The following is a 21,777-nucleotide window of genomic DNA, read 5'->3' on the forward strand; positions in this document are numbered from 1 at the left end:
ACTATGTGGGCTTTCGTGAATATCTCAGAAAGTATATATCTCTTATGTAAGACCCCATCACTCGTCCTCTTCTATGAACTTAACGTTATGTTGCACACCGTCTGAAGCATGGCATCCATGCAAATGATGTAGACCTTCTTACGAGGGAGACTCACCTTCTCAGGGTTTATTTGGACATTCTGGCATGTTTCAACGATCGACCTGTTCTGTTCTTGTGATCTCGTCAGCCGGAAAAAACGTGTTTCGTCGTCTATGTCGGGATCACAAGGGTCGAAACCTTAGAGGCCCATGTCTTTGAAGTACTTCCAATCAGACACCTTTGGAGTGCCTGATCCGTGAACGTCATACCAAATCATCCGGGAGTTCGGGCACGGGTCAGGGTAGCTCCCGACGGTGCTAGTGGTCTCAATGATTCCCGTAGGAGCGGCCATGAGATGATTTCTGGACAAGCCACGGACGGCATTGATGAAGGACGACTTGCCAGCTCTAGCAGAGCCAGTGACTGCGAATGCGGATGAATCTCGGACTGTAATGATACTGGGCCTTCATCCGACTGATATCTTCTTCTGAAGGGCGACACTCGGCGCGAACACCTTCGAACCGTTTATGATCAACAGTGAGCCTTGCTTCCTCCGCTCTGCGACTATCTTCTGCAGCTAACTGTTGCAGTTCTTCCGGACGGCTCTGCCACATTAACTACGCGGATCACAATCTCTACAAGTCATTTTTTCATCTTCAAGTTCCTTGGTGCCTCTTCTGCTTCCAGTTGCTTGATTCTGGCAGAACGAACTGGCCAGATGGCCGCAAACGCGGACCCCGCAGACACCACTGCAGACGTCACAACTGGCCACGAATACCAGAACCATGCGGGGCAGAGAAACTTTGTGTGTGGGTAGCCACTTTACACTGCTGAGAAGGGCGGTGCAGTATTCTGTTTTCTGCGTGCGTCCAATGCAACCTAGAATAAGATTGACTGACCAATTGCGGAACTTCAAGCTTTCCTTTAAGACCTCTTTATAGATTGCGATAAAGTAGATGTGGCGTGCAGCTGATGATAAATCTGCAGGGAAGACAATTTGACAAGGGGCAAGCAGGGTGGGCGACAGAGATATCACTGGCAAATCATGCTGGTTTCGGTGAGAGATTTTTGCGTCCGTCAGCTAGAACCTGCGAACTCGGTCACTTCAGACGGGCCATTAAAGCACAACTGTTCGTGCAACTAATAGCATCCCGTTCATGTAAACTGAAGATCACACAAAAGTACGTAGACTGAGTGGTGTTTGAATTCCATGCAAGTAATTATGAGGGATACAAATACGTGAAGTGCATGATGGTGAAGGGGGCGTAACGGCGTGCAACAACAAAGCAAGTATAATAAATCAGCATAAATGAAGTGACGACAAGTACTGACGGCGCTTAGGAATTATTGTACCCCGCGCGTCACAAAGTCGCAGGTAAGGTTTAACATTCCTTACTTAAAACCCGCCCATACCGCCCATGCCACCCATACCTCCCATGCCACCGGGCATACCACCAGCAGGTTTGTCCTCCTCACCGTCTACAACGCAGCATTCGCTCGTGGTCAGCAAGCTCGCGACACCTGCGGCATCTACGAGTGCGGTCCGTACGACCTTGAGCGGGTCGACGATACCACGCGCGATCATGTCAGTGTACTCGCCCTTTGCCGCGTCGTAACCGTATGCGAAGGAGGAGTTGGAGGAGTTGATAAGCGTGCCCACGATGACGCTTGCTTCTTCGCCCGCGTTGGTGAGGATCGTGCGTGCGGGCTGTGTCAATGCGCGGCGGATGATGCTGACGCCGAGGCCCTGGTCGAAGTTGGCAGTTGGGATGATGTCGGGGTCAGAGGAGGCAGGTTCGCCGGCTACAGCTGTCTTGAGCGAAAGGCTAGCCTTGAGCAGTGCGACACCACCGCCCGGGAGGATACCCTCCTCGACAGCGGCACGCGTTGCGTTAAGTGCGTCGTCGTACCGGTCTTTCTTCTCTCCGACTTCGACTTCAGATGAACCACCGACTTTGATGACAGCGACACCTCCTGAGAGTTTCGCAAGACGTTCTTGGAGCTTGGTCTTGTCGAACTCGGAGGTGGTGGGGTCATTCAGGACTGCGCGGATCTGCTCGCACCGTGCTGAGATAGCATCCTTGGAGCCGGAACCGTTGAGGACGATGGTGTCCTCCTTGGTAATGGTGATGCTGCCGGTGCTGCCCAAGAGGTCAGCCGTTGCGTGCTCAAGCTTCACGTCCAGTTCATCAGTGAAGACTGAGCCGCCGGTGAGGATGGCAAGGTCGCCAAGGATGCTCTTACGGTTGTCACCAAAACCGGGTGCTTTGATGGCCGCGACCTGGAGCTGGCCACGGAGCTTGTTAAGGATACAAGCTGCGAGGGCTTCGCCGTCAACATCCTCTGCAATGATGACCAGCGGTCTGCGAGCTGAGGCAGCAGTTTCGAGGGATGGAAGGATGTCCTGTAGCAAGGAAATTTTCTTCTCGGAGAGGAGAATAAAAGGCTTTTCGAACTCGACTTTTTGAGTCTTGACGTCGGTGATGAAGTACGGGGAGATGTAACCGCGGTCAAAGCGCATGCCCTCTGTTACCTCAATCTCATCTTCGGTCGTCCGGCCCTCTTTCACGGTGATGACACCCTCTTTCCCAACTCTCTCCATTGCTTGCGCAATCAACCCACCAATATGCTCGTCGCCGTTAGCAGAGATAGTGGCGACTTGTGCGATCTCAGCTGTAGTGGTGATCGTTTTGGTATTGGCTTCCAAGAACTGGACAACCTTTTGTACGGCAGATTGAGCACCGCGACGAAGATCCATGGGATTGCACCCTGCCGCAACGTTCTTGACACCCTCGGCATAGATAGCACGAGCGAGGACGGTTGCGGTGGTAGTGCCATCACCAGCAATTTCGTTTGTTTTTTGCGCGACATCCTGCACGAGCCTATTTCGGGAACGCGTAAGAATGGCATGTTGACAATGAGACGAAAAGAACTTACCGGGCGCCAAGATTCTCGAACTTGTCCTTGAGACTGATGCTTTTGGCCACAGTTACTCCGTCTGAGGGTGATTCAGGTAAGAACAGTAGATATAGAGAGAGAAAAAGGGCTTACCCTTCGTGATTTTTGGCCCACCAAAGCTCTGCTCAATAATGACGTTGCGGCCTGTGAAATTGCAAAAAAAAATTGAATTCACAATTGGTTCGCGAGAGTGAAGGGGGTGATACTAACCTTTTGGACCGAGGGTGACGCTGACAGCATTAGCAAGGACGTCGACACCCTTGAGGATGCTAGCACGACCGTCATTACTGAACTTGATCTCCTTGTGTACACTGCGAGTCAAAGTAGGCTTAACCTTGGCGGCAGCGCGACGGAGGGTACGGGAAGACGTGTGCATAGCTACTTCAACGACGAATTAGAATCAGGAAGACGAACTTCAAAGAAGAGAGGACGAATAGAAAAGAGAGGTGGTAAAAACTGGCAATAAAAAAGTTCCAGGAAAAATCTAGAATTTCCCTGATTATGTAACCAAATACAGTTACTTAGTGTGACCGTTATGTGACTGCACGTTATGTAAACCTTGAAAAAGAAAAGATTACTTACTATATTTGACATAGAGTGTCACGACACACGTGACGGCTCCTGGTCAATAACCATTACCTCGCAGCGCCAACGGTCCGACGGACTATTGCGCTAACTTGCAGCTCACAAACTGGCAGTCATCATTAATGATATGAACGGTCACCACGAGCCCTCTATAGAGGAGCTTGAGAATGAGCTCCCTATAGTTCTTGATGGCCAGGTTCCGCTGGGCGACCTTCTTTCTAGAGTGGCCCAGGCCATCTATGCTGAGTTGTCTGAGCTTGCTGAGACGTGAGTGTCTCACATGTTAACTCTACAAATTCCCTTTGAAAAAACTCTATCAAGTCTTCCAAACATGTCCGATGGTGCTCGAAAACGCACACTCGCCGATTGGGTCGTGAAGACTAAGAAGCAAGTTGTAAAGCTGTATGCCATCACTAAATGGGCGCGGGATGCAGAGACCGTACAGAAATGCATGGCGAGTAACGCGTTTTTATCAATGCTTTACACTTCATATCATTTTCCAGAACATCACTGCTTTCCTCATGAATCAGAACCAGCAATTCGAAGATGTCATGAAAGGCCTGACGTATGCAAAAGAAAGCTTGGACCCTGCCAGGTACAGGACCATTACACGCCCTCACGCTTGTCCTCACGCGTTCTATGTCGTAGGCTACGAAATCATGACTTACTCACCTCGCTGGATGTCCTTACTACAGGCACATATCAGCGGCTACCGTCTGCCATCAAGGTTTTCTCCATCTTCCGTATGCTTGAATTATGCTCATATCTTTCCATAGAAATCTATCATTCCAATCACTCCCTTAACGGATGCTGAGGTTGTAAGCACGCTCAGTGACATGGAACACGCCATCCGCTACCGTCTCCGTATGTCGGAGATAATCCCGGTGGAAATGCTCCAGCATCGCATTGGTATCTTTCTGAGCTTACCACCACAAAGTTCCTCACTCAATTTATCTCAGCTAATGGACGTGTGCACTTCTCGGTCCCTAAGTTGTTCGAAAGTGCCATCTGCCTAAAAGGTGCAGAGAAGAATGACGGCTGGTTCTTTGTTAGCGTCAAGTTCCTCATCACCGTGGGCGGTGACCTCACGGGCATGCAAGGTATTGATGTCGTCTGATTCACTACATACCGTCGTTTATGCCGCGTACCTAGAATTCCCTTCCGAGCCCACTGGGGTCCTCAGACGACATATTGCAGACGAGGCTAACATACGGATGGCGTGTTACCTTCCGCTCCCAGACACACCAGAATTTGCTCCGAACCCGGAAGATCCACCGCGACCGCAGCTTCCAGAAGGAACGGTAGATGCACCTCTGGTGAGGCTCTTTAATTTCCTTCGTAAGTGAAAGAGTTTGTTGCCGTTGGATGGGAACTCACGAAGACGCACAGAAATGATGTCCATGTCCTATCAACTTGAAATATTGTGCTACCAAGTAAGCACATCTTCATGATCACAACGCTGTTGGCCGACGGCTTTCCCACAGGCTCAGAGGATGCGTTCCCTTGGCTGGGCTGATTTCCTCAAAGTTGAGATGCGCGATGGGCGCAGAACACTTGCCGTATCGTATTGGATGTAAGACCCTCAGTTTCACAGACCATTCTCCTGTTGCTCATGTGCATCCAGGCGACCGCCGCAACCCGGGGTCCCCGTGCTGGCCCCCAATCGTCTCAAATTACCATCGCATGGTGGTACCCTGACCATTTCTATTGTCGAAAAGGTCGACAAAAAAAGCGTGCGATCGCCTATGGCGCGGATGCTTGCAGAGCTTCAGCAAAAGTCAAAATTAGGTGACATGCGCCCTTCTGATGATGTTGAAAACCTGCAGTTTGACGCAAAATGGGAACCGATGAAGGGCGTGTTGGCCGCCAATATCGACGCTGAGGAAACGATAGCTGCAGTTAAAGCGCTTGTGGTTGTATGTTAACGATTTCCTGCGCGATGAGGTTGCTCACATATGCATTTCGATAGGAGTCTGACAATATTGACTTTGAGTCGATGTTGAGAAAAGTGATCGAGGTGCACACACAAGCAATCCTGAGATTCTACCAAGCCCAACTTCAAAGGGGTCCTGTTCGAGTATTCTCTCCTGCAGGCAAAGTGGTTCTAGTTTTTGAAAGTGGGTACAAAACCATCAGGATTCTGATCTCGCGTTAATGTCACACAAGGGGGTTATCATTCTCTGCGCGTGCATCTCTGTGCCGATGAAGTCGCGATTGTGTCCATCGACACTAGGACAGGCCGGTTGAGTATCCGAGATACGGGCGACCTTGCAGCACCTGGCCGAGGACCACGATTTTCTGCCATCTCTGACAAACTCAACGAAACACCCAATATGCTTTTTGATGTGTTAATCAGACTAAGATTTAACGTGCGCCATCTTACTTTTGCACCATAATCCTCACTGTATTGTATTGGTAGACAATTACAGATATCGTGGAACAAAAAGCTAACTACCTTGGCTTCCAAGTGTTCCGGCATCGAAACTTCTCAAAAGAAGGTTTGGTATTGTCAATTCATACTCATACACCGTCTCACTTCCGTCTTAGAGATTCAAAAGCTTGGACCTGCAGCGCGCGGCATGATGTATATCCAGCTTGCCAACTTCCCCACGCACTACCTCGTGCTTGTCCTCACAGATGAAGAGTTCAGGTACGCGCTCATATCGACAAAAATGCTCTCGGACACGATGTTTGGAAACATGATTATGGAGGATATCGGCTGGCTTGATGTGAGACGAATACGAGGTGATAGGGGTGCTGGCGCCGGCATGGATGAGGTTGTGATCTCATCTATGTCGCACGAACCACTGGTCTTGCAAAAGAGAAGACGAGATGATGTGCCTCCAGAATTATCAAGAAGCGAAGATAGGTAAGATATTTTTCAGTTCTCCAGTTTGTGTTGCTGACATATAAGCGTAGTTTCAACTTGGAGACGCAAGTACTCCGGGAACTATATGCATATTGTTGGTATGAAACTTCGTTCGTTCGTCATCTAAATAATTCTCAATTGTCCTTCCAGCGCACGCGTTGCATACACCCGAGTCGAGCGCCAATTTAAGCTCCGTGGTATCCCCTACACCCATGTCAACCCTACAATCACCCTCCCACAGATATCCGAGCTTGGTCACATTCAATCATCCCTTGCCCGTTCTGTACCGGCACTTTGTGTTCAGTCCTCAGACATTCTATCAGGTGCACCAGCAGCCGAGGCGGCCATGCCCAACATTCGTGTCATACCATTGAACTGGTGGTCAGACAAGAAGGCACAGGTGGTAACCTGCGTGAAATTGAAGTACGTACAACAACCAGTCGGGAAACGTGCCGCGGCAGGGTCTAGCAGTAAAAATATTATTCGTCCATCGAAAAGAATCATCTATGATGCGGTTGAGGCTGTGGTCTCCTTTTTATCCGAAGAGGTTGACACCTGTGTGGACGAGTTTCTAGAAGAGTGGGCCCGCGTTTCTAAGATGGTCGTCATTGCCCGTGAAGGTGCGCTCTGCTTGAAGTTGTTGGTGTATTATTGATGTTTACACAATGTAGTGGCACGAATGGCGAAAGGGAATAAATGGCCAGACGTGAGACTATTGTCATTTGACTTGCAAACTGTGGAGTTTGCGTACTCTTCAGTGAGCTTTAACGTCCATTTGTCTAGTAATCTCTCACCCCACTTCTGCAGGATTATACGGTCTTAATTACTTGTACGGACCAGCTATCGCCTACAGGTGGATCCTTCGAGCTACGCTTTTCACGTTGTGCACCTTCGCCGACCCTTTTACAACCTTCCTCTCTCGCTCCCCCTCAATTTCGTTTCCCGAATCATCAACTACGGACCAATCCCCATGAAGAAGCTGAGCCATATCTCCGCCATGTTCTTCGCCACGGCCCATTGGCATCCTCACTTGATCGCCTTGTTGAACTCCTTCGAAATACCCTTCCTATAGCAGTGGAACTTGAACACATGAGAGCGAGCTCCCGTGACTCTAAGCAGTCTCCAGGACGTGGTAGAGGTCGGCCACGTATAGCGGTCAAGACTGACACCCCCGAACCATGGGTAGACACATATGTCAAAGGCTTAGGCTGGTGGAGGGTGCTATATGGCGACCTGAGGTGCAGTTCTTTACTATATGCTCATAATTGTAACTGAACATGATATGGTTAGACATGCTCTTGACTTCCGGTTAATGACGGGACAACGGATTGCTATCCTAGATGCGTCATACTCTCTTTTCGGCTCAAGCTCCTCTTCAACATCGTCACCGTCTTCCGAGCTTCTTAGTCTGCTACCAATTCCAGACTTCAAGACCCTTGTCACTGATGCCATTAAATCTGTACGTATCAAAGACGAACACGCAAAGGTGGCCTACATCGACGCTGGGGTAGTCTGTGATAGCTCTTTTGTGAGCGGTGTGGCAAGGGCATTGCATGAACGAGTGTTGAAGAAGTTGCGGGATAGATAATCCCAAAGATTTCTCTACTCTACTGGTATTCTTGATATACCTCATAGATGCTTCTTTTGAAAAAACGTCATTACATTAGCTTACCTACCAACACGCCGACTAACGACTCTACCATCAGTGAAGTCTGTAATTCTAATTGCCGGGCTTAACAATTTCAACCCAGAAGGCGAGGTTAACGCTCACCTCTTAGTCTTAGTATTCACTCTTTTTCAGCTGGCCTGCCTTGCGTATTTGAGGGGGCTCGCAGTAGCGCCAGCACGCAAATAGGCACGGCCGGTAGAAATGAGGCAGCGGATGCCAGGTCACAGAATGAAATAGTCTAACAGAACGTGAGTGGCATAAGTGAAGCAATTTGGTTTTCCAGAATGCAATGAATGAAACGCTGCGACGGTGCGGCTTTAGATACAGTTCAAATCAATGGTTCATGCGAAAGAACTCACATATCATGAACTATACCAGGGACTAATGACTCAAGATCCCAGTTATGTTCGTAATTGAACACGCTCCTGCAAGTTCTACCGAAATTTCTGCCATCCAACACCAATGGCAATTCTGCGAAATCATGCCCGTGAGCATAAGCAGGATATAAAAGCTGGTCGTCATCTTACAGTGTTCCCCCATCCTCAGAGATATCATTCGAGATCCCCCTCAGAAAATTCCATATCACCTCGCAAAGAAAATGCGTTTCTCCCTCCTCGCTGTTGTTGTTGCTTTGACAGTATCTATGTCTGTCAGTGCATGTCAGACTGAGACAGAAACTTGCACGACAGATAAAGATTGCTGCAGTAACATAATCAAGTTGATTTGTCACGATGATGGCGTGAGTATGAGCGGGTCGCTGTGCAACCAGGATTCAACCACATGTCTCACCTGCGCACCTTAGCAGGGAGTTATGACCTGCATGTCAGGGCCATTTGAACAGTGAGCTGGCAACCAGTACGGCATGTCACAACAGTGAGTCATGTTTCTGCTTCTGCTTTGGTATCATGGTTGATTGTGCAATATCTAGTTCGAAGCCAAATTTCCAATTAGTACCATTATTTTTGGACAAATTTTCGTACTGCTCGAGCTGCTCGAACAATGTGGATGTTTGAATTTACCTGAAAGTGATTCCTCCCCTGGTGGCAGACTCTGATGAGCAGGACTATCTCGCGAATCCGAAATCAATTCCTGATGAGAAATCGATGAAAGAGCTTGAAAAATTCGAGTGCGAGACACGGGAGGCTGGCTAACTTGAACCGCGAGAAAATGACGAGGCAGGTGGTGGTTTGATTGCAGATGATGTACTGGATATTCTAGACGGCGGTATCATCGACTGGAGTGAGTTAGAGAGTGTTTACAGGGGTGCCGTGCCAGTTGGCTTCGTTGAAGAGATCGATGTACTCAATCGAGAATCGAGGCTCAGGTCCTCAGGATACTTGCATCAGGATGGAATATTGATGCACTTTTGATCCATCAGAAGGCCTGTAGTGGTCAAAACTATTTTTGCCGTAGTAGAAACATAGTTGAGTTGGAAATAGCTTGAAAAGCGCTCACAATACATTTTGCCGACTTCTGCCATTTTGCTAATTGCCAATTGCCACGAGGCCAATTTCTTTTTGTTCCCCACACTAGCGTCGGTCCTGGCAGAATATTTCGATCCTAGGATATCCGACCGTCCGACCCTTTCCAACATCCGCCCCAGATATGACTCAGCGTGCCAGCCACCATCATCTACAAACAAACAACACCAAGCACGCCACCTTGAACTTTACATCACCCTTTCCCCGCTCCCCGCCCTTTGTGTCTCTTTCCCCGCCCTCGCCGGCGCCCTCTGTGTCATGGTCAATGTTGAAGATGAGCCAGTAGGGAGCTGATGCGCTGATGATGCAGTAACTGCAGCACCTCAAGGCCTCAAGGGCTGATGGTATTGGCGTAGTCATTGAGTGCGGTGCAGGGAGGTAAGCATGTGGCGGCGCTGTTGAGTAGCGGCTTGGCCAAATGTAGTAATATCCCCGACGTGCGCAGAGGTGAGGACGTGTGGGAAACAGTGAGCTTAATACATAATTATATTTTAACATTGAATGTAGTATATTATGTATGCGTGGGAACGATGATTATTATACTGGCGCGGATGCGGTCGGACGGTCGGATGAGGTCGGACGGTCGGATATCCCAGGATCGAGATGTCCTCGGTCCTGGTACCCCCAGTCTTGGGGTGCCCGATATTGAAATACAAGGAGAATCGGTGCGAATGCCCAGACAGGTGATTCTACGCGTTTGTAGAGGAACCGTGAAGCTCGGATTGAGCTCGGACAGTGGCTGATGACTTACATCAATTGGTGCACTGCGACACGATCTCCACCAATCAACAAGCTTGCTGCATCACTGGACCATTCGTAACACATCGGTGCATCAAAATTCTTCCGCTAAACAGTTTGGAACGTTTCACTGTGACCCTCCTTGGTTTCATCCTGGGCCGCCGTTAGATCGATCTCGGACGATTACGGAAGCGGCCGCTCGACCTCGAAAATCGCGTTGGTAATCAGTTACCAACATTACCAAACGACTGAAACTTTACTGATGGAAATCAAGTTAGTCTACTGATCGATATCTATCTCCATAATGCAAATATTGGTGATAGAAGCGCTGAACAGTGGTATATATCTCGCACGAACGCTATTATCACGCATCACTAACATTCCCCACTGCTCGCTCGCAGCCATCCCTCCAATATGGGATCATTTGAGACTAAGGTCAGACCCTAGTCTCATATGATCCCAGTAGGTGGTCGTTCATCAGCTTGATCTTTTTTAAGCTATTCGACGGGTTCGTCGTATCAGTTGATGATGTCTCGATCTAATATTGACTTGCGGTATCACAGTTGCCGCCGCCGCCGCCATGGTGGTATACGATTGGGGTGAGCAGGATAGACCTGATGGTGTTCTAAAACCGCTTATATTCTCACTATATTCCTAGTACTAACACTTGGACAAGAGGTAAGTCGATGTTATCCCTGGAGCAGCCAACTCGCTAAGAACGGTGTCATAGATTGAATTGATCTGGGTAAGTCCCATACGATGAGAAAATAGAAGATTGCAATGAATTCGTGACAGAGGCGACGCTGGTCTCTCATGATTGTGCTGTATTTGGTTGTTCGTACTTCATGTTATGCTATAGCGTGGTTGGCAAGTTGTGCTGACTCCAAAATGTTTTAGATCCGTTATATTGGAATACCATATTTTGTGTATGTGTCGAGGCCAACAGATTGATACTGTACTAATAGTTCATCTTCGACAATTAGTGTTGCGTATGTCTCATTAGTGTGCACTGTGTTCTATTCGTCTGACCAGCACACAGAATATATTCGATTGGTCTCGCTAACAGATGCAGTGAGTATTCCGCAATCATTTCATTCCTATCTAATGACTGCATTTATTTGTAGGGGTGGATGTGATTCTGACCCTTGAACTTGGCTCGACATAATGACTCGATAGATGTGAGTCGGAGTGTTTGATCCTGCTACCACGGTGATCAATAATTGGGTGTTTCAGGCGGTACACACCAGCGGTCGCCGGCCCGCAAAAACCACCAGGGAGTTTTAGTGGGTATTGCGTGTCAGCGGAGCCCCACATAACCGCCCCATCCGGCAATGGTATGTGTAAATGTATTTCTTCCTAGAGTTAGCGCTCTTATCAATCGTGGTTCAACACCTGCGCTATCTTGGGACCAGACGGTGTCGGTTGCCTTGCAGACATTGTGCCTCTCAAAAAAAATGGGATAGATGTAGTCTTAGCTGCTATGTTGCGTGGTGAGTTACTGTGTGCTTGTCTTGCACTCCGAGTCATGCTGCTCAGTTTGAAAGGGCCTGCATATAATTTGAACCCGCATTCTGTGTATTTATCAGTGCTCTGACGATGAAGTAATTTGTTTCATGGATATACAAAGCGGATTCATACTGATGGCACTTTTATTTCATTATGACCGTGGAATGAAATTGCAGAATGGAAGCAATTCCAACACGTCATGATGATATCCGCTTGCCCCATTCACCAGCACATCTGTCATACTCCTCCATCTTGCGACACATCTTCCCAGCGATCCCGCTGCGGATGATAGCATGACTGGGCACAAGTGACGAACCAGAAGCCATAACGAGGAAGACAACTGGGAGAAAATAAGGGAGCACGAAGGAGACAGTAATTCATATAGTTGATGAAGACTATCGTCGAGGTGGCTGACAGGCCGGCAACTTGAAGAACCGCTATAGTTTAAATGATGGAGCAATGGGTGAGATATTGAGTTATGATCCACTGTAGCATGGTCGCAACCAATCAAATACGCTCCTGCAGGTTCTGTTGAAATTCCTGCGATCTGACAGCAATGACAATTCCACAATCGATCACAATCGAGCCCATGAGTATATGCATGATATAAAAGCTGGCCGTTGTCTTATACATAGTATTCCCCCATCCTCAGAATTTTATATCACCTCGCACAGAAAATGCGTTCCTCCCTCCTTGCCGTTGTCGTTGCTTTGACAGCATCTATGTTTGTCAGTGCATGTTTGACCGCAAATCAACGTTGCAAAACGTATTACGATTGCTGTGATGGCCTGATTTGTGCCGGTGCTTCTGTGAGTGTCGCCGTGCAACCTGGGTTCACTGACCACATGACTCACCTGGACGCCTTAGGCTGCGGGATCAGACCCAGTTTTGATCTGCCAGTAGTAGTCGGTTTAAAATTGGGCCGGCAGCCCGGGGGTAAATCGCGACAGTGAGTCATGTTTCTGCTTTCGCTTTGGCATCATGATTGATGGTGCGATACCTACTAGTTCGGAGCCGCCAATCACAATACAGCTGCTTTTGGACATATTTTCATGCTGCTTGAGCAATGTGGATGTTTGAATTTATCTGAAAATGTTCGACCATGCCTACTCTTGCTCGTGGTCCGTCTGAGAGGCTGTTGAAACGACCGACCATTGCTGTTGCCGTTATGATATACGTGAAAAAAGGAGGTGACAAAGATGAAGATGAAGATGAAGATGAAGATAAAAGGGATCGATATTACTGCCTGCGCCGCTGCGGTACTTGACACCAAAGGGTAGTGTGGGTGCTCGAGAGTGGTTCTGTTACATAAAATAAAGACCCGCGAGGAGACTTTGTCCTAATTGGGCAGTGTCAATGTCCTCCGGCTCTCCGAGTCCGGAGTCAGGGTTCTACATGACTCACTAGCAACTCTACGTATACAGGATAATCTACACAGTAGTAGTTTGTATTTTCATATCACCGAATACTAAATCTCCTTCGTGCGATTGAGTCAGTATTAACTTCGTGGCTGATAGCTATTCCGAATCTTCTCCATGTCTTTCCTTTATCATCGGTTGCTAGTAAAAGCCAGAACCACCAGTTGGGGACATCTTCAAACGACCAACTCTGTCCCCCAAAGGTCGCCAGTACAACTTCGCCTTGTCCCTTTTCCGCTTTCCAATTCAAGAACGCCTGTCTTTCCTCGCGCTCCTTATTTGCGATTTGCTGTCGCAAGCTAGGTGGACCAAAGAAGGCAGGGTCGCGGCCGCTATTGGAAGGCTCCAATATCCCCCCGATAATATATATTCCGGTCTGAGGTAGTCTTTTACGGAAGAGCTCGGCATAGTGTGGCATGAGGTGGATCTCAATATTGAGATCATCATGCTCTACCGCAATAGACGCAAAACTCAAGCTTTCTCCAACTTTCTGTACTTCGAGACTGTACATGGACATGTGCAGTATGCCCTGAGGGTCAACATGAGGCAAGAGTTCAGCATGTGGCGTAACGCCAAAGATATCCCTTGGCTGCCAGCCAAAGCCACTAGGCAGCCACGAGACGCCGAGACCGGGTTCATCCCTTTCGTAGATTTCATGTTGGAGCGTAAGTAAAGCAGATAGATCCCCGTCTCGAACTCTCAAGTAGGAAAATATGGCGAGGATGATGCCTGGTGAAAGCTGATAGTCCACCGGAAGCGAGTGACGAATTTTTGGGGAAAATAGGCCAAGAATGCCGTAGATGTTATCATGAAGGAATGCGCAGTCTCGCTTGCGACAGTACTGCAAGCAGAGTTCAGGTGACATTGGGCGATGCCAATCTGATATCGGGAGAGAAATAGGAAATTGGTCGCTCGTTATGCTAAGAAGGATACGAGAGCCAGGCGAAACCGAGTCGCTAGTCTTGACTAATTCGTTGGCGTCAATTCGGATGTTTCTAGCGCGGACTACAACTTTTCTGGACAAGTACGTCTCCTGGAAGACCCAGAGTCGTTTGGCATGATATCCCTTCATCCAAGTTATAATCCTGCGCCAAGCTTGGTCGCTTCTGGATTCTGATCCTGTGTCATCTTGGGCAGGGCCTTCGGTAGTAGCATAGCGCCGGCGTATTGCTTCGGATATAGCAACACAGCAAGCTGCGTTGCTGTAGTAGTCGCTCATCCTGGGTATCTCACGTGCGACATCTTCTGGATCCGCTTGGTTGACGCAAATGCTGTCTATCCAGACATACTCAATACCCATCAACAAAGCTTCCCTGGCAACAAGGAGAAATATTTCTTGCATATATTCCCGCGATATCCCCGCTGGTACTTCCGACGGACAATGCAAACGATCCACCTCCCTTTCCTCTTCATCAACTGCTTGAACGATGTTTGGATGCATGAGACAAGTCAAACGGAACCAATCGTCGAATGTGGGTGCCCGGGGTATGTCGTTGTATAAACCAGAATAGTGTTCTGAAGTGTCAGAAAATCTGTCTGGATTCCAAAGGTAGGATGCAATGACATAGCGCTTCGTGGTATCATTCTGGGTGGTTTCGATTTGTCCCGTGAAGATGTTGATTAGCCTTGTTGGAACAGGCCTGGGAGCTGATAGTGCATCCGAGTCCACTTCCTGATCCAGTGCGTCGAATTTCTGTATTGCATTGATCCAGGCTACCCGAGCCCGGTTGGTTTTAGTGACGGGTGCCGGTGACTGGCCATCCAAGTTCCTTGACGATCCAAGTATAACTTGAATGAGGGTTCGTAACCAGCGATATGGTGCCAATAAGTACCTAGAAGCAGGGTGAGTTGACTCGATTCTCCATAACTTTATGGTATACCTTAGCATTTGGGAAGTAAGTTCATTTAAATGCATACTAGCCGCCTAGTTTGAAGCCAAAAATGATCAAATCGACTAGTGTGAGATTGAAATTGCGAGAGGATAATAGCAATTGGTGTAGTAGGAGTAAATAGTGCGGTATGGCTCGCTGCACTTCCTTCTAGTCGACTTCAAGTTAGCCACGAGTTCAAGTGCTCTGCCGGCAGGCTGCCGCAGCATACAGCCACTAGCAATCCCAGATTGGCAGGAAGATTTGATATGCATTACGTTGATCAATTGACGACTTGACTCGTCGGCATAGATCAGACTCTGGAGCAGTCCAACGTACGTCTTTGAGAAGGTTAATAGAGTCGGTGTGGCTTCTCTAAGTTATCTAACGTGCAAGTATTGCGGGAAATGCGGCTTTAGGCGTAAGAGTTCGAGAACGCTCACCGGGAGCTGCGGGAGAGAACAAGATCTTAAAGCAGACCAGCCAAACGATGTCCAAAGGGGAAGAGCTAGAAGCAAACCAAAGAATTACGTCTATGATGTGGTCTCAATTGCGGGTGATAATGAACTGGCACTTGTCACATTGACCTAAGTATTCGTTTCCGAGTTTTTATCTAGCTTCTGGATGACGGTACTGGTAAAGATATTGATATCTGTCCTAGAAATAATATTGAGTAAATGGTGGAAGAACTCGCACACTGTGTCAGACTCACAGTCCATGATGTGTGAAACCTATTAATATTGGCCAGAGAGTGCTTGACACGATGACAACTGACCATCAAATCAATTGAAGGAACGTACATTTTAAGACTTGTGCAATTCCGAGTCAGACCAAGGTATTATAGTTGTATCCCTGGTGATGATGATCAAAGCTTGGAGAACGTCGCAACTTGATGAATAGCATGTCATGGAAAGGAGATAGCACTAGAACGTTGAACAGCTAATCGAACTGGAGTTATCACTGCCAAGGTCCGTGACAGCGTGCTACTGCCGGCTTAGAGTTGAGCTTCAAGTATAAGTTGAAGATCTCGACATGGAACGTTCGCAACATAAGTACATACATAATTTATGAGCAATATATTGTATACGGCAGCACCTGAGAACGACTTTATACTTTTCCCGCTTCTGAACAGGATGAAAGTTTTTCAAAATAACCTTGCTACTCTAGCTATAATATGGCCATCAACCATCCATCCACAAGATCCACTATTTTTCGTCTAATAAGCTCCTCAAGTCCGAACTGACTCAACTTTCAGTCATGTACTTCCTCTCTCGACGCTCTGCGGAGCCATCAAGGGCATCTTCTGATCTGGACATAGCTGGAGGAAGAAGCGCTGCAGCAGATACTAGTACCGTTCCCCAGGGGAAATATCCAAATCGTGTTCTTAAACGCGTCACCACCCTCTTCAACCCTCGAAAAAGAACTTCGTTCAAGAACCCCAGCCCCGTGGGCAGCCACGAAGCAGTCGGATTCATTCGTGATGCCGCTGCAGCATATCCCCGGCCGTCTAGTGATTCCTCCACTGCATCACCAGACGAAATTAGGAGACCCAGTGGCCTGGGACGCAGGGCCAGTTTAATGGAGTCTTGCGGTGAAAGTATCGATCTGGAGCGGTCAAACGGAAATGGAGGTGAGGCAAGATTGCTCAAGTCTTTGTCCAATTTATTGAATAACCCGTCACATTCATTCCGTCCAGGATTGCTTGCAGAACACACAACACATACAGGTGTCACGATCCAGAGCCTTCCTGCGGAGGTGTTAGAGGCAATTCTGTCTTTCTTGCCCAAGTTCGATTTACCGCGTATTGCCCTTGTTTCTGCTCAGCTCTGCAATGCCTCGCGTAACACATTATATCGGATACTCGACTTCCAATCAATATCAGAGCCACAAATTAAAAGGCTTTGTAAAACCCTTGCCACCCATGCGTCTCTCGCTACGAGGGTTCAATCTTTCTCATGTCACTTCTGGCCAACATCTGAGGACCATCTCATACCATCTCTTGATCTCACAACTGCATTGCACAATATGTCAAACTTGGAATATCTTACGCTACGGACATTTCTTCCGGTATTTTCGCAGTCGCCTCCTCTTTCTTTCCGGTTGAAGACACTGGTCATCCTTGATGACACAATTTCTGAGGAGCAATTCATCGACATTCTACATTTCCTCAGAAATCAATCCTCCCTACAATATCTAGCTTTTCCCAATGTCGTCGAGAACCCTTCACTCGAATCTTCCTTCCATCAACACATATTCGTATCTGGTCTAGCACGGGAGATGTTGCCATCGCTCTCTCAACTGCATGCTCCTCCACGACTGACGATGGCAATATGCTCCTTACTGGGACAAACACTTGAAACTGTTGTTTTAGATATCACCACCACGCTATACACGGGGTTGCGGCCTGCCGCACTCCTTCGTGCAATTCAAGGCGTCTCCAAACTGGATGTGGTCTTCACTCACGAGGTGGACAAACGAACAGTTGAAAAATTCTTGGGTGCTGCCGGTGGAATTTTGTCAGGTAGCGGCGCTGCCAATAACCGCGGCCTCACGGTTTTGGAGGTAGAGGTGCTTTGGATGGAAGACGACACCGCCGAGGTCAGTGATATTTTCTGGATCCAAGAATCATCGATTTTGACGCTTTGCTCGAAGATATTATATGGCATCATTGATGCAGTTATCTCGCGTTTTAATGGTTTGCGCACGCTCAAGGTCACCACACCATTTCGCTCCAGACAGTCACGACTGTTGACGCCCCCATTATCTGGCTCTCTGCAACTGTCAGCACCATCATCCCCTACTCCCACAACGCCCCCGCTTAGCATTTCCTCGATGTCGATTACTTCACCTGTGGGTGTTGTCCTATCGAGCGACTTTGTGAGCTCGGGCACAGAGAAGACACACGCCAAAATATGGACGAAAGCTTGCTCTACGTTGAGTGACATCCAATTTTGTTTTCCGGATCCATCGCCCGAGGCAGACATTGGACTGTGTGGAGTCTGGTTTCGCAGGAAAGAGTGACGGTCGGGCGCTGGCCCTCTCCCAGGATACAGCAGAGAATTGTATTCATTCGGCTTCGTCCAGCCCTTCCGGCTCTCTGCTGGTATTCATTGTTGCATTTTACTTCGTTTCGTCAAACTTGGGAATCTTGAAAGTCAAGTGTTGCCATGTCAGGATATAAGTAACATAAGGTATGTATAGTGATATGCAAGATATATGTGTGTAAAAATTAAACGGCTAGATATCAAAAGTCTACCTTGGTGTTCTAACCGCGTCGACCATGATCACACCTAGCTGTCTTGTAAACCCTTCCATCAATCCGTGCGAAGACGCTTCTTGGCACTCCCGTTCACATGACCATTGCTAGCGAAATCGTCCACTGTCGAGAAATAGTCTATAGATCCCTTGGGGTCCGGCTTGATGGTTTTAGCACCCTCGGTCCAGCCCAAAGGGCAGACCTCCCCATGTTCCTCCTGCAAAAGATGCAATGAAACGTTACGATATGCAAAGAAAAATTCGTACCACAAATTGGAAGGCCTTGAGAAGACGGACGGTTTCATCCACAGATCGACCGACGGGCAGATCATTAACGGTGATTTGCCTATTCAAAAGCGCCGGTTACCAAACTAGTCCAGGATTCACACAAACACCCACCTGACGATTCCCTTGGGGTCGATGATGAACAAACCACGTAGTGCAATGCCTTCCTCCTCGATGAGGACACCATAGTCCTTGGATATTGTCATGTTCCTGTCCGCAACCAAAGGTAGCTTGAGGTCAGGTCCAATGCCGCCCTGCTTCCTCGGTTGCTGTGCCCACGCAAAGTGGGAATACTGAGAATCTGTGGAAACGCCTAAAAAAAACCATCAGAACGCGTCTAAAACACCACAAAAATAATCCCGAACTAACCGAGAACGGAGGCATTCAGCGCTTTGAATTGAGGAAGCGCATCGTTGAAAGCCAAGATCTCAGTTGGACAAACAAACGTGAAATCCCTGTTAGCGTGACGAAAATGATAGTGAGAAACATGATGCTTAAGGAGAACTTGTATTATCCTCACATTGGGTAGAAAAAAAGAATCACCCTTGCAATAAGCTAATGTTAGCTGCTACTCTCACGAATGTCTAGCGCATAAGACGCGTACCATTGTCCCAGGTATTCGGATAGGGAGACCTCCTTGAATTCACCCTCTACGACTGCGGTAGCTGTGAAGGCTGGTGCTGGGCGCTGAACGAAGACGGCCATTGTTGTGAAGTTGAGTTGTGGATTTAGAGAAGAGGCGAATTATCCAAGTGGTGTCAGTTGCCATGAAGATTTTAAATCCAATTAACCACCGCGTTATGTGTCTTTGTTTGGCTAGTCCATGGACCCGTTAAATGAAGACGGAGACAGAATGAAATACTTATGACCTCACACTAGCATGAGAACCTAGTGTCATAATATTGTAAATCTGTTATGCATCAGGAAAACGATGAAGTGGGAAGCTCCTACTTCAAAGTTCAGAGATGCCATTCATTTCCTAAGTGCAACATTGATCAATTTGTACTCAAAATCGCACAAATAAAAGATAAGCGCTTAAGCAGCGAGAGAACTCGAATGTATTCACAAAAAATCTCTCAACTCTGGTGAATAATCTACGATCATCTAAGAGCAAACTCCCTGAAGCGGCTCAGAGAGTCCTGTGTACCTGCGCATTGAGGGCTGCTAGCTTGTATGGAGTAGGCCTCTGGTATTAGTTCCTCGAGATGCTGAAGGAAAGATGAAATCATGAATCTCAAAGTAGAAACACTACACTGACTTTGATTCTCCGCTCCGCACCAGGGTGCGTGCGCAAGAATTCCAAACTTGTTGCTCCATGGGCCTTTTCATATTGTGCGAGTCGCGCATGCATTCTGTAACGTCGCGCACATAAGTCAGACAACGGAAAACCCAAATCACTCACTCCACAGCAGCCTGGGGGTCAAAACATGCCTTTGCGGTGAGCTGCATGCCGATAGTATCGGCTACATCCCTGACGTCAGCATTATCCATGTGTGTGGCTGGAAGAAACACACCCTCATATTCTTGAGTCCGCGAATTGGGTAGCTCCAGTAGCAACGTGCTTATGAGGTTGGTGATTCCAAAATCGAACCCGAAGACAGTTTGCAGAAGAACTGCTAACGCTAGGAATACTTTAGAGGACGAATACCGTTCGGAAGCATGTCGAGCAACTGGTAAAGGGAGGTTAGAATTTGCATGCGTGTTGTATCATGCCAACATACCCACGTGGGCGATCTCTGCCGAATTATTTGAGTTGCGCAGACTATCCTTTGCAGAATTGCATACCATGTCCAAGAACACCAGCTAAACCCTGTTCATCCTTGCATATAGGTAAAATTCCGGTGAAGACCACGATATTTCCTGTGACCACATATATGTGAAGGTTCACTTGCAGAGGCAGCTCGAGAGCGAACCGAAGGTGGCCATGGCGTTTACAATGGATGGATCATTCACAACAAGCAGATTCCATTCTTTACCTCCACTTTCGGGGGTAGACGACTCTCCAGGTCTTCCGGTGGTGAACGGGTCTTCGCTCCAGAAGTCATCTGGTGCCCCCACTAGTGACCGGCTAGGCTCACTAGAACTCAAGTGGCCAAGGTCCGATGATTCAAGAATACGATTGACAACTCGTTGGACGTGTCGTGTTACAGGATGATCGGAAGGTAGTATCTTGCCTCGGAATTCAGCCAAGAGCTCATTATACGCCGCCTGTGCAAGCTGCAAGGGGGCAAAAATGAGAGTTTGTTCCTTCAGGCTAAGCTTGCTCTCACCTTTGTCTCGTACTTGGGACTTATATCCATAAATCGCCACCTACCTGTTTCAGGGACTTGTTCTAAACTTGAGGGTAAAGTGAGACATAACATCACAAGTAATGTGCTGAACACGTACTGCACGACATAATATGTTCCTCCGAGTGCAGCAACTGCAATAACAATCTTCATGCGATTATCTATCACATCTCCTGACGAGTGACGTTGATTTTCGGACGAAAAGCGTGTATACTGAGCATGTCGGGGAGATGATGTCGAGAGTTGCCGGAGGGGAACTGAACGAAGGCTGGATGTCGGTAGTCGAACTCGTGGATAATCTCTAGCAATGACTGGCAGCCCCCGAGTACCACGCGACGCCCGCAGAATAGGTGCTATTGTCGTCCACATGCGAGCAGGGAACATCACGAATTGGCGAGATGGGTGTCCGAGCTTTTACTAATGTTAATTGCAAGCTTGGAGGCTTCCGTGTACTTGCATACAGGACCGATAGATTGAGAGATTGACTAGGACTTTTCCACCCAATCGGATATGGTGTAATGGTTAACATTACCGCCTCTCATAATTCATGGTTCGCGGTAGCTCGGGGTTCGATTCCCCGTATCCGAATGTTTTTGTATTTCAGAATTGTTCAATGTTTTTCATTTTCAGTAACACCAAGTACTCGGATCCTAGACCTGAATATCGTTTCCAAACTTGCTTTTGTTTTATTAAAAAAAAGTACGGCTTGATTGTCTTGGACGTCGGAAGCTCGGAATCCTCAGACATACTCACTGGCAACCAAAGCCAAACCAAGACT

The 21,777-nt window shown here is 47.9% G+C and overlaps 8 protein-coding genes and 1 non-coding gene across 9 annotated transcripts; 4 read left to right on the forward strand and 5 right to left on the reverse strand.

Annotated features, from left to right (window-relative positions):
- Positions 1-278: 278 nt before the first annotated feature.
- Positions 279-509, reverse strand: F5147DRAFT_572914 (uncharacterized protein; the record flags this gene model as incomplete). Its single annotated transcript, XM_041431121.1, has 1 exon — positions 279-509. A coding segment is annotated over one exon (231 nt), but the record flags the coding sequence as incomplete, so codon positions are not given.
- Positions 510-1,261: 752 nt separating this feature from the next.
- On the reverse strand, positions 1,262-3,522 carry F5147DRAFT_609449 (chaperonin GroL). The gene is made up of 4 exons (XM_041432409.1): positions 3,248-3,522; positions 3,131-3,181; positions 3,017-3,077; positions 1,262-2,961 (listed from the first exon to the last, which is right to left on the reverse strand). Exons 1-4 carry the CDS (start codon positions 3,411-3,413, stop codon positions 1,476-1,478), a joined length of 1,764 nt encoding a protein of 587 aa, XP_041295044.1. The 5' UTR covers positions 3,414-3,522; the 3' UTR covers positions 1,262-1,475.
- A 138-nt stretch (positions 3,523-3,660) lies between these two features.
- Positions 3,661-8,286, forward strand: F5147DRAFT_752402 (mediator complex subunit MED14-domain-containing protein). Its single transcript, XM_041440217.1, has 19 exons — positions 3,661-3,889; positions 3,944-4,076; positions 4,126-4,217; positions 4,271-4,349; positions 4,399-4,531; positions 4,582-4,722; positions 4,775-4,960; positions 5,012-5,055; positions 5,107-5,195; positions 5,247-5,538; positions 5,592-5,739; positions 5,789-5,991; positions 6,042-6,120; positions 6,170-6,491; positions 6,542-6,589; positions 6,642-7,111; positions 7,163-7,248; positions 7,299-7,729; positions 7,782-8,286. Exons 1-19 carry the CDS (start codon positions 3,750-3,752, stop codon positions 8,077-8,079), a joined length of 3,414 nt encoding a protein of 1,137 aa, XP_041295045.1. The 5' UTR covers positions 3,661-3,749; the 3' UTR covers positions 8,080-8,286.
- Positions 8,287-10,625: 2,339 nt separating this feature from the next.
- F5147DRAFT_685241 (uncharacterized protein) lies at positions 10,626-11,813 on the forward strand. Its single transcript, XM_041436664.1, has 7 exons — positions 10,626-10,887; positions 10,943-10,978; positions 11,038-11,057; positions 11,110-11,124; positions 11,175-11,213; positions 11,277-11,305; positions 11,363-11,813. Exons 2-7 carry the CDS (start codon positions 10,960-10,962, stop codon positions 11,526-11,528), a joined length of 288 nt encoding a protein of 95 aa, XP_041295046.1. The 5' UTR covers positions 10,626-10,887; positions 10,943-10,959; the 3' UTR covers positions 11,529-11,813.
- Positions 11,814-14,309: 2,496 nt separating this feature from the next.
- F5147DRAFT_555811 (uncharacterized protein) lies at positions 14,310-14,603 on the reverse strand (the record flags this gene model as incomplete). The annotated part of the gene is made up of 1 exon (XM_041430506.1): positions 14,310-14,603. A coding segment is annotated over one exon (294 nt), but the record flags the coding sequence as incomplete, so codon positions are not given.
- A 1,688-nt stretch (positions 14,604-16,291) lies between these two features.
- On the forward strand, positions 16,292-18,311 carry F5147DRAFT_759727 (uncharacterized protein). Its single transcript, XM_041440459.1, has 3 exons — positions 16,292-16,801; positions 16,868-17,769; positions 17,824-18,311. Exons 1-3 carry the CDS (start codon positions 16,429-16,431, stop codon positions 18,190-18,192), a joined length of 1,644 nt encoding a protein of 547 aa, XP_041295048.1. The 5' UTR covers positions 16,292-16,428; the 3' UTR covers positions 18,193-18,311.
- F5147DRAFT_685274 (peroxiredoxin) lies at positions 18,312-19,534 on the reverse strand. The gene is made up of 6 exons (XM_041436665.1): positions 19,316-19,534; positions 19,232-19,255; positions 19,081-19,166; positions 18,826-19,024; positions 18,694-18,772; positions 18,312-18,644 (listed from the first exon to the last, which is right to left on the reverse strand). Exons 1-6 carry the CDS (start codon positions 19,414-19,416, stop codon positions 18,486-18,488), a joined length of 648 nt encoding a protein of 215 aa, XP_041295049.1. The 5' UTR covers positions 19,417-19,534; the 3' UTR covers positions 18,312-18,485.
- Positions 19,535-19,680: 146 nt separating this feature from the next.
- Positions 19,681-21,412, reverse strand: F5147DRAFT_759729 (peptidase family M48-domain-containing protein). The gene is made up of 9 exons (XM_041440460.1): positions 21,100-21,412; positions 20,982-21,048; positions 20,625-20,928; positions 20,497-20,571; positions 20,433-20,447; positions 20,226-20,381; positions 20,114-20,174; positions 19,970-20,063; positions 19,681-19,919 (listed from the first exon to the last, which is right to left on the reverse strand). Exons 1-9 carry the CDS (start codon positions 21,381-21,383, stop codon positions 19,812-19,814), a joined length of 1,164 nt encoding a protein of 387 aa, XP_041295050.1. The 5' UTR covers positions 21,384-21,412; the 3' UTR covers positions 19,681-19,811.
- Positions 21,413-21,503: 91 nt separating this feature from the next.
- F5147DRAFT_t58 lies at positions 21,504-21,587 on the forward strand. The gene has a single exon. It is a non-coding gene; the product is annotated as a tRNA-Glu (tRNA).
- The last annotated feature ends 190 nt before the right edge of the window (positions 21,588-21,777 follow it).

The sequence above is a fragment of the Suillus discolor genome, assembly GCF_016758755.1.
Source record: "Suillus discolor strain FC423 chromosome Unknown F5147scaffold_16, whole genome shotgun sequence".
Taxonomy (NCBI): domain Eukaryota; kingdom Fungi; phylum Basidiomycota; class Agaricomycetes; order Boletales; family Suillaceae; genus Suillus; species Suillus discolor.

Excerpts from the sequence above, each read along its gene's own strand:
- F5147DRAFT_759729 (XM_041440460.1), bottom strand. The coding sequence starts at position 21,383 with ATGTTCCCTGCTCGCATGTGGACGACAATAGCACCTATTCTGCGGGCG. Across the intron at positions 21,049-21,099 it reads GGAACATATTATGTCGTGCA|TTTAGAACAAGTCCCTGAAA; the intron begins GTACGTGTTCAG and ends TTTACCCTCAAG. Across the intron at positions 20,572-20,624 it reads AAACGCCATGGCCACCTTCG|GAAATATCGTGGTCTTCACC; the intron begins GTTCGCTCTCGA and ends ATGTGGTCACAG.
- F5147DRAFT_759727 (XM_041440459.1), top strand. The coding sequence starts at position 16,429 with ATGTACTTCCTCTCTCGACGCTCTGCGGAGCCATCAAGGGCATCTTCT. Across the intron at positions 16,802-16,867 it reads GCGGTCAAACGGAAATGGAG|GATTGCTTGCAGAACACACA; the intron begins GTGAGGCAAGAT and ends CATTCCGTCCAG. Across the intron at positions 17,770-17,823 it reads TGGAAGACGACACCGCCGAG|ATATTATATGGCATCATTGA; the intron begins GTCAGTGATATT and ends CTTTGCTCGAAG.
- F5147DRAFT_685241 (XM_041436664.1), top strand. Across the intron at positions 11,214-11,276 it reads TGATTGTGCTGTATTTGGTT|ATCCGTTATATTGGAATACC; the intron begins GTTCGTACTTCA and ends AAAATGTTTTAG. Across the intron at positions 11,306-11,362 it reads ATTGGAATACCATATTTTGT|TGTTGCGTATGTCTCATTAG; the intron begins GTATGTGTCGAG and ends TTCGACAATTAG.
- F5147DRAFT_685274 (XM_041436665.1), bottom strand. The coding sequence starts at position 19,416 with ATGGCCGTCTTCGTTCAGCGCCCAGCACCAGCCTTCACAGCTACCGCA. Across the intron at positions 19,256-19,315 it reads TCCGAATACCTGGGACAATG|GGTGATTCTTTTTTTCTACC; the intron begins GTACGCGTCTTA and ends GCTTATTGCAAG. Across the intron at positions 19,025-19,080 it reads GCTGAATGCCTCCGTTCTCG|GCGTTTCCACAGATTCTCAG; the intron begins GTTAGTTCGGGA and ends GGTTTTTTTTAG.
- F5147DRAFT_752402 (XM_041440217.1), top strand. The coding sequence starts at position 3,750 with ATGAACGGTCACCACGAGCCCTCTATAGAGGAGCTTGAGAATGAGCTC. Across the intron at positions 4,350-4,398 it reads GGCTACCGTCTGCCATCAAG|AAATCTATCATTCCAATCAC; the intron begins GTTTTCTCCATC and ends ATCTTTCCATAG. Across the intron at positions 7,730-7,781 it reads GTGCTATATGGCGACCTGAG|ACATGCTCTTGACTTCCGGT; the intron begins GTGCAGTTCTTT and ends TGATATGGTTAG.
- F5147DRAFT_609449 (XM_041432409.1), bottom strand. The coding sequence starts at position 3,413 with ATGCACACGTCTTCCCGTACCCTCCGTCGCGCTGCCGCCAAGGTTAAG. Across the intron at positions 3,182-3,247 it reads CGTCACCCTCGGTCCAAAAG|GCCGCAACGTCATTATTGAG; the intron begins GTTAGTATCACC and ends GCAATTTCACAG. Across the intron at positions 2,962-3,016 it reads TTCGAGAATCTTGGCGCCCG|GCTCGTGCAGGATGTCGCGC; the intron begins GTAAGTTCTTTT and ends TTCCCGAAATAG.